Source organism: Anser anser, assembly GCF_964211835.1.
Source record: "Anser anser genome assembly, chromosome: 9".
Classification (NCBI taxonomy): domain Eukaryota; kingdom Metazoa; phylum Chordata; class Aves; order Anseriformes; family Anatidae; genus Anser; species Anser anser.
The window spans coordinates 18,867,758-18,876,987 of NC_139729.1; the positions used below are offsets into that span (position 1 = coordinate 18,867,758).

The window sequence follows — 9,230 nt, forward strand, 5'->3', positions numbered from 1 at the left end:
CCCCCCCCCCCCCCCCCCCCCCCCCCCCGTAAAGGAAGGTTTTGGAACCGCAGAGCTGGTTCGGGAGGCGCTGGCGGAGCCGTCCCGTCGGGGGCCCTCTCGGTACGGAGGGGGAGACTGTTTTGGGGGGGGGGGGGGGGGGAAGCTCCGGCCCAGGCTCCCGGCAGCGGGGCTGGCTCGGCGGGGAGCGGCTCTCCCGGGAGGCCCCGGTGCGGCTCCCGGCGGCCGCCTTTGTCTGGCAGCCGCGGCGGAGCGCCCGTCCCCCGGGGCCGCGGGGAGCCGGGCGGGCTGAGCTCCTCGACGGGAAAGTTGCGGGGAAGCCGGGCTCGGAGGAGGACGGGGGGGAGTGGGAAACGGGGACCGGGGGCGGCCGGCCCTGGGGGACCGCCGCGACCCGGCCGCTTACCGGGCACCGGGGGGGGGTAAAGCGCGGCTGGAGGTGAGCAAGAGGGGGAAAAAAAACCGTAACGGAAGGAGGGGGGGGGGTAAAGGAAAAAAAAAAAACAGCCACCGAGCACCGGGTTTTGTCGGATTTCGATTTCACTTCTGTTTCCCGCTCCGCCCGCCGCCCCCGCTCCGGGACCGGTGCCGCTCGCACCGAGGGGGGCGCCCAGGCGGGTCCCCCCCCAGAGGGGGCAGAACCGGGGCCAAGCTCTCCGTTAACCTTCCCCTGCCCTTTACCGAGGAAGGGGCTCAGCGTCGGGGCGGGGGGGGGGTGTTTAAAACCCGTGGCTCGGCAGCAAGGTGACCCGCTCCGGTTACCGGGGCTGGCGGCGGGGCACCGGGCCGGCGGGGAACAGCAACGACGGCTCCGTCCCGGGAGGCGGGGAGGGGAAGGGAAAAGGGGAGGCGGGGGAGGGCCGGGCGGGGGGGGTCCCGCCCTGCCCGGGCGGCGGCTCCGCGCCGAGCGCCGCCCCCGGCCGCTGCCGCCGCCGCCGTGCCGCGGGGCGCCCACCACGTGCGGCCCCGAGCGCCGCGCGGTGCCCCCTGGGAGCCGGAGTCCGCTGGGGGACTACAACTCCCGGCGTGCCTCGGGAAGGTGGGGAAGTGGGGGGGGGGGGCGCGTGGGGGGGGGGTGCAGCCGGGGCCCGGCGCGCTGGCGGCCGGCCAATGAGAGGGCGCGGAGAGTGGCGCGCGCTTTTGAAAGGCGGGAGGGCGCGTGGCGGCGCGCGCGGGGCCCCCTGCTGGCGGGAGTTTGGGGGCCGCGGGTGGCGCCGCGCCGCGGACAAACAGGCTGGGCGCGCCTTTAATTAGAGGCGCCGGCAATTAGCTGAAGAACTCCCGGTGGGTGCGCGGGCTCTGGTCGTGCAGAGGGTGCCGGGCACGTGTTTGTTTTGTTTGTTCCCCCCCCCCCCCCCCTTATCCGGGGGAAAGGGAGGCGCTGTGGGCTCCCTGCGGTGATGCCGTTAGCGTGGGCTTCGTGCCCTAGCGTCCCGGTGGGCGTTAAGCTGGGAACGTCTTCGGCGGCCCAGAAAAGGTCAGGGCTGGAGATGCGTCCAGCTGGAGTGCCCAGGAATGAGGTGTTCCTTGACCAGCACGGCTTACTGTTGTAAGCGGCTCCTTTCAAGAGATTCATCGGTCACAGCGAGACGTGGAAACTCTGACTGCTCGATGCGCTCAGTGTTTAACTTTGGAAATGTTTGGTCGCTCTCGTGCTGGAGTGCCTGATGCGAGGTAACAGCTGCAGAACGCAGCGGCGGTGGTGGGCGCGAGAGGTTAAGTGGCCGTGATCGGCCCCTGGGTGGTAGGGGAGCAGAGGTCGGTGGCGGTGTAAGAAGTGATGGAGCTGGGCAGTGTGGGGGAGATGGCCAGGGATTCGTGTGTGTGATAGAAGCGAGAAGGAGCCTGTTTGTGTTGTGCCCCAGCCTTGTAGGATGCTGATTCGATGGGGCGAGGTTTGATCAACAGGTGTGGTAACCCCGGAGCTGGCTTCAGAAGCAGCGCCCGGCCCTGGCACGCGGCGCTGGGGCAGGGCAGCCTGGGCACCTCTGCCAGCAGCGTCCCTGCGTGCCCCTCCGGTCTGTCCCTGTGCCCGGGCAAACAACCCAGTGGTCTAAAACCCCTGCGCCGCTTACCCTCGGTGGTTTGAGCCCTCCCAAAACAGAGCAGCGTTCGCGGCTCGTACCGGGTGGTGTGTTCCCACGAGGAAGTGACAGCGGCTCAGCAGGAGTGAAAGTGCCCGCAGCGAGCAAGGCGGCCGCAAAGGGCAGGCGGGAGGGGGCGAGGCCGCTTGCCGCCGCTGCTGCAGCGAAGCAGGGAGCTGCCAGCAACTCGAAACACCTCGTGGTCGCTGCTGAAGCCGGCCGTGTGGCTGTTCTGGCCCTGGGGAAGGGCCTCTCTGCTTTCCTTGGCTGGGGTAGCGCTTGTGCTGAAGGATCTTGCTCCAGCTGATGGAGGAACAGAAGGGGAGGAGGATGCAAGCAGAGATGCCAGTGTTAAATCCAAGTGTTCTTTATGCGGGAACATAAAGTTGGATCCTCTCAGCCTGTTTGCCGAGCGACTTGGCATGACATTTTGACAGTGATCAATAGCAAAAAAAAAAAACTCTCGCTCTGCTCGTGGTGGAGGCTTGAACCAAAAGTAGCCAGGCCCGGCTCCGGAGCGATATAAAAATAGGCTGCTTCCCCCACCCCATCCTGTTACGCGTAACGCTGTGAGATGGATCCCGGAGTCTCCTCTCTGCCGCTACGAGGAAGACCAGGCGTGTAATGTGCGCCGTATGATTTTCCCCAGGCAGGGCAGAGACCGCAGTCTCTGCTAATGAGTCTCTGGGATTTGTTCCTGCTGTGAAAGCACCGAGCACAGCCGTGGACGTCTGCAGCCCTGGGGCAGCGGAGCCCGTGCGTTGGACGGGGCTGACGGCTCGCCGTGGCATTGCAGGAGCTTGCGTGGACTGTGCTAAGATGGGCAACCAGCCAGCGCCGCTGCTGCTGAGCATATGCAGGCGGCCGGCTCCGTGTGCTCGGGAGCTCGGAGGTGAAACAGAGCAGCCTCTTCTTGAGACAGCTGCGCTCTGGCAAGGCGAGCTCGGATCGAAATTCGCCCCCACGCTCTCGCCTTCCCCAGGAGGAGCCAGAATGTGGCAACCAAATCCCAGGGCGAACCGGTGCGAAGAGGAGCGGGCTCCCGTGCGCTCTAGGACTCTGTTTTTTTTTCCTCACCTGATCCGCACCTTCCCTGACCCAGGCGTCTGGAATCTGGGTGACTCTTCTGCTTTTCTGCTCCTTCCAGGATCTAAAAGAGAAGAAGGAAGTTGTTGAAGAAACAGAAAATGGCAGAGATGCACCGGCCAACGGCAATGCTGTGAGTATGGCTGGGTCTGCAGGGAGAGGCAGCCCTCGCTCCAACGGCTTTTTTTATTTCCCTTCCCCTTCTTGCTTTTGCTGCAAGCTTGTCCCCAGCCCTGCTTGAGAGGGATCCCCTAGAAACGGCACCGCTGTGCTGTGCGGAGCCGTCGAGGGGTTTCAGGCTGAACAGAAGCTCCTGAGCCTGTATCAGTTGCTGTGTGCGCAGAAAGCAAGGTCTGGGCTCGGATGTCTCGGTCCTTTCCCCAAAAGCCATGCCGGGTTGTATCTGGTGCAGCCTTCTTTCTAGGCACTAGAGAAAGTGGGGGGGCAAAAAAAAAAGTGTTTTCAGTGTTACAACCAGTTGAATGGGGAAACATGTTGTGTACAAGCAAACCGGTTGGGTTTCTATTTTTAACGTGCTTGGGGGAATTCACTCGGCTGCATTTTAATGTGTCACAAGAGCCTCTGCAGTCTTTGTCTTGGCCTCCGAGCCGCAGCCCCGAGTTACTATAGACCTGATCCTTCATGCCCGGGCTGTCTGCGTTGTGTGGAGGCAGGCAGGAAGCGAGACGCGCGCCTGGGGCTCCAGCGGGCTGGTGCTTTAGGAAGGAAAGGTGGGGACGTGCGCTTCTGCTGAACATCTCTTCCCCCTTCTCCCTTCCCCAGTGCATTTTTTTTAAGTGATGTTTTGTCTTGCCAAGGAGAACGAGGAAAACGGAGAGCAGGAGGCTGACAACGAAGTAGACGAAGAGGAAGAGGAAGGTGGCGAGGAAGAGGACGAGGAGGAAGAGGGTGATGGTAACTTTCCTTGTTCCCCCTGCCCCCGTCCCACGGCTGCATCCTGGCTGCCAGGCCCCCGGGGAGCCGCGGGCACCATCTCCCCCTCGCGGCGGCCGCGGGGCGGCTCTCGGCAGCCTGGTGCGGTCCTTCCCCGCTCGCCTGAGCCCGCCAGCGCCTGGGGAGTGAAGTCAGCCTTGAATCCCTTCCAGCAGGTTGAGGGCAGATTCCTTCCTCCCTCCTCTGGCCAGACGGCACCGTGCCGCCGCGCTGAATAAGCGCCTTAGCCGTTCCGCGCGAGCAGTAAAACCTGCCCTTGACTCCTGGGATCGCCACAAACGCGAGCAGGGCGGGATGCAGCCAGCCCTGGCGTGCCTGTGCCTCGGCCGCGGAGGGCGGCTCACCGTGCTGCTGCGCTGAGGGGCTGGTGCCATCCCCTCGTGTGCCGCCTGGATGCTGTGTGCAAGCAGCCGAGGAACCTGCAGCTCAAACTTCCCCGTCCTCCAGTGAAGCTTTTGAACCTCCCCGGTCTGCTGTCCTGGGTTTCCCTGCCCTCCCCCTGATTTGGGGTTTTGGTGGCCGTGAGCAGCAATCCAGCAGTGACTTCCCGAACCGCTTCTCACACTCCCCACTTATTTTTTTCCACCCTCCCTAAGATCTGCTTGGATGAACGACGTTTGTTTATTTTTATCCCCCATTAAGGCTGGAAGGAAACTGTTCTTGTTACACTGGAATGAACTTGAGGCCCTTGATGAGCTGTTACTAGGTTAATCCCCCGTGAATTTTCGGTTAAGTGCTGACCTACTAACCTGGCGGGTAGTTTTGCGGGAGAGGGCCAGGGCAGGTGGGGTTGGGAATCAAATAAACATCAGACCAGCACCTTTTGGGGCAGAATGTAAGCGGGGAAACCTGCCTCCGGCAGGGCGGTGCTCTGCTCCTGGCTTCTTGCTGCCCTCTGTGCCCTTTGGGGACAGTTCTGCCAGAGGAGCTGGGAATGGTGGCCCTGTTTGTCCCCAGGGCCTTTACCCCCGAGGACGGATCGGTGCGGTCCCCATCCCATCTACCTGCACCTCCCCTTCTGGATGGAAGAAGGGAAGCCTTCCCCTCCCCAGGCAGGGAGGGGGATGCGTGTGCCGCACGCGCATGTGTGCGGGGTGGAAGTGTTGCCTGGATACTGCTGCGAGGAGCCCGGGGAGCCGCGGTCCCGCAGCGCCAGCCCCGCTCTTCCCAGCTGGCAGAGCGCAGGCACAGCTTGGCACCTTCCCCTGGCGGTGCTGGGAGCCTGTACCTCGCTGGGATCCTGTGCAGGATCTGTCCCCGGGCGATCCAAGCCCCAAAACTGCAAATCCGAAGGCAGCGAGCACCGCTTGCATCAGCTTTTCCCTACCACTTGTGGGCAAACTCCATCCCCGAGTCGGCCAGCGGAGGGGAGCCCGAGGGTATTTTCTTTCTCCTCACCCTTCTCCCCGTCCCATCTCATAATTTGCTTTGCCTAAAGCAGCTCAAAGAACTAAAAATGCCCCCAATCAGCTTGGTGCCGTCACCTGACGGGCTGGCCGGCCCGGTGCATGTGATGGCCGGCGGGGCGCTGAGCCGCCCGGTGCTGCGAGCTAATCCGGGCCCTTCCCGCGGCGTGGGGCACGGCGTGGCCGAGCATATGCCAGGAGAGGGGAAAGGAGGATGGGCTGACCTTAATCCCCCTCTGCCTGTCTGCGCGTGGCTCGTGTGGCGGTTTAAAGCCAGCTTTACTGGCCTTAGCGCTGGAAGTTTTAGTAGGGTCTCGCGTTATGCAAGGCGCTCTGAGGCAGCCGAGTGATTTTTCTTCCTCGGGGGGCCTCTGTTCTTGCCCCTAACTCCCCAAAACCGGCCAAATATGATAGATTCTTGTTCTGATCCACTGGCCTACTTGAGCTCAAAGTGGGTCAAAGCCCAGAGCTCTCGGCTCATCCTCCTCCTGAGCTGCAAGATAAGTTTGGTAGCGTTTGTTTCCCGTTCTGATAATTAGAAAGTGTTCTGACTCAGAACTAATACGTTCTGGCTCTCTTAACTCATTAAAGATGGACTAATAGCTGCAAAGGGAAGCAGAAGTAATCTGGAGCGGTTAGGCGGAGCAGCCACTAGAAAGAGGTTTCCTTTTTTATTTTTTTTTATGCGCTGTGATCTCGGAAGGTGTGGATTTTTTTTCTATGCTCCTGTTGCCTGTGGTGCGAGCACGGCGTGAGCCTGGCCTCACGCAGCAAAATCCCAATTTTCCTTCTGCTGCTGGGTCAGGTCAGCTGGGGGTTGCCCTCAAACACCCCATCCCCTTGGGTGCCCCCTGCCCTGGGAAGGCAGCTGAGGAGAGGGGGTGCTGGGCCGAGCCAGGATTAAACCCCGAGGAAGGTTGCGTGGTGCTGGAAGCACGAGAGGGGGCTCACGTTCCTCCCCGTGTCTCCCGTGCAGGTGAGGAGGAGGACGGCGATGAAGACGACGAAGCTGAGGGAGCCACAGGCAAACGGGCAGCTGAGGACGACGAGGTAGGCAGAGCAGCCCCGCCGAGCCCCCTGTGTCCCGAGCGGGTTTTGGGGTGGCATCAGCGGGGTCGGAGACGCCCAGGCTGGGTGCCGGGATCCGGATCCTGCCCGAGGGCTTCCTGCTGTGTGCCCCTGGGGGATGCGGCCCAGTTCCATTTATACGCTGGCCTGGTTAGCCAGGTGCTTGCTGTGGTGGCGTGGAGCCCTGCTCATCCTGGGTTTGGGGCCCCAGCGCTGTGGCGTGGGACTGGGCAGGGGCGCTCCAGCCCCCGAGCCAGCTGCGAGAAGTTACCTGCCGCGGGGAACGCTTCTGGTGTTCCGCCTTGTCCCTGCATCAGCAGAGGGACCCGAAATCCCTCTGCCCGCCCGGGTGTTGCCCCCTCCCCTAACGGCTTCCCTTTCCCCCTCAGGACGACGACGTCGATCCCAAGAAGCAGAAAACCGACGAAGATGACTAGGCAGCAAATTATTATTATTTTTTTTTAAATAAGGAGGAAAACAAACCAACAAAAAAGGCCAGCGCGTCCTCTTCACCCTTGGGACCCCCCCCGCCCCCCTCCTTCCTCCCCAGCCCGCCCGACGCAACCACCGCCCCCCACAGCCCTTCCTCCCCTATCCGCCGTGGTCATCCTCACCAAGTAGAGTGAACCCCCGTCCCCGGCCCCCCGGCGCGGCGCTGCCACTCACCGAGCATACCGAAACGATTCGCCCGTTAGCGGGGAGAGAAAACCCCCCTTCCCTTCCCCCCCCCCAGCCCCGACCCCCCACAGACCCCCTTCCCCCCAGGCACCAAAACTTCAAGGCCCTGCTTTCTTTCTTAAAAGTACTTTAAAGGAGAATTTGTTTGTATTTTTTATTTACATTTTATATTTTTGTACATATTGTTAGGAGGTCCGCCATTTTTAAGTGATCTCGGATTGACCAAAAGGGGGGCTTTGAAGTGTATATCTCTTGTTACCTATCTCTGACTTTACTTGTGGTGTGACCAGGCCCAAACCATTATCTCAAAGGAGAATAAAACAAAACCTTGTAAAAAAAAAAAAAAAAAAAAGACAAAAATGCAAAAAAAAAAAAAATTACAATCTTATTCTGAGCATTCCAGTAACTTTTTTTGTGTATGTACTTTAGCTGTACCATAGATCGTGGTTTGTATGAGGTGGCAAGGCCAAAGATAAAAAGGTTTTTCTTTTTTTTTCTGTCTATGAAGTTGCTGTTTATTTTTATTTTTTTTTCTTTTTTTGGCCTGTTTGATGTATGTGTGAAACAATGTTGTCCAACAATAAACCGGAATTTTATTTTGCTGAGTTGTCCTAACAAGGCTGCCTCCCAACTGCTGCTTTTTGTTTTAGTTTTCATTTGTTTTACTTTTATTTCTTTACTTCTCCTTCTTTCTGTCCTTTGTTTCTTTGGTTTTGAGTTGGGCTGGGGAGAGTTTGAGAGAGGATAGAGGGACGTGAAGTGGTGGGGGCTGTGGTTGGGGCTGTGACATCCACTTTCAGGGCAGGAAAGGCAGCGGGATTTCAGAGGTCTGGAAGTTGCTCTGAAAACTGGGGAGGGGGAAAATATTGCAGGATAGTTCTTGCAATGCCTTCAAGTGCGTGTCCAGCTGTACGGGGCTGTGTGCTGATGCCTCCCTGCCCTGGGGGAGCAGCTCCTGGGGGCAGCTTAACTCTTGGTGGAGGAGCTGGAGGAGGCTGCGGTGGGGCTGTGGGAGGTGTTGGGGCTCTGTCTGTCTGCTTAAGCACACCCCAAGCTCAGCCCAGCCATCTCGCTTGGCTCCTGACCTTCCAACTAACCTCTCCTCGCTCCTCCAGGGGTTTGGAGCTGAGGGTGACCTGGCCAGGCATGTGGGGAGCATCCACGGAGCCTGCCGGGTGCCTGTGCTGAATCCTTCCCCACCTGCGGCTTGCTCGAGTGTCCCATTCCCCTGCTGAGCTGACCTGTGCCAAAACCTCTCCATCTGTTTCCTTCTCCAGCACTTCTAATCACAGGGAGCAGTGTTGAGATGCTGGGGTTGATTTTTACTTAAAAAAAAAAAAAGGGAACTGTGGTGCAGTTAATGCACAGGCTGCAGTTGCCGCAGCTCTGCCTGGTGCCGGGAGCAGCCAGGTCACTTACTCTGTATTTACACCAAGTGGCAAATCAGCTCAGAATCTTGCCCCTTGTCCTTAATTATCCGGCTAATCGTGCTACTGGCTGATAGCTTATCAGATTTACTGCCTTGATTCTCAGCCTGCATCCAGCCACACTTGTCACCTGGCCAGGTGATGGGGTGCTCGCGGCGGGGCCGGAGGCCAGCGATCGCTGCGATCAGGGGGTGCCAGCGCATCCCACGGGGGTCGTGGCAGTGTAGGGCCGGCAGCTGCCTCGCTGGGTGCTGCTTTGTTGAAGAGCCATGCTTGTGGCCCTGTCTCAGTGCACGCACGGCACTGGATGCCCCCACTGCATGATCGGAGCCGGTGCCTGCAGATTTGCAAGGCAAATTATTCAAATAACGCCTGCAGCAGCAGGAGCTGCCGAGGGCAGGCTCCGCGTCGCCGAGGTGCCGTGATCCCGCACGCACACCCGGGCTCATGGGGCCGGTGCCCTGGTGCTCCGGTGGCGAGGAGGGGTGGGATGGGGGCAGCCCCCAGCTTGTGGCTCCAGGTTCTCC

The 9,230-nt window shown here is 60.3% G+C and overlaps 1 protein-coding gene across 1 annotated transcript; it reads left to right on the forward strand.

The window, feature by feature from the left end:
• Positions 1-3,168: 3,168 nt before the first annotated feature.
• PTMA (prothymosin alpha) lies at positions 3,169-7,894 on the forward strand (the record flags this gene model as incomplete). The annotated part of the gene is made up of 4 exons (XM_083848102.1): positions 3,169-3,303; positions 3,989-4,085; positions 6,507-6,580; positions 6,988-7,894. Coding segments are annotated over 4 exons (354 nt in total), but the record flags the coding sequence as incomplete, so codon positions are not given.
• Between the last annotated feature and the right edge of the window lie 1,336 nt (positions 7,895-9,230).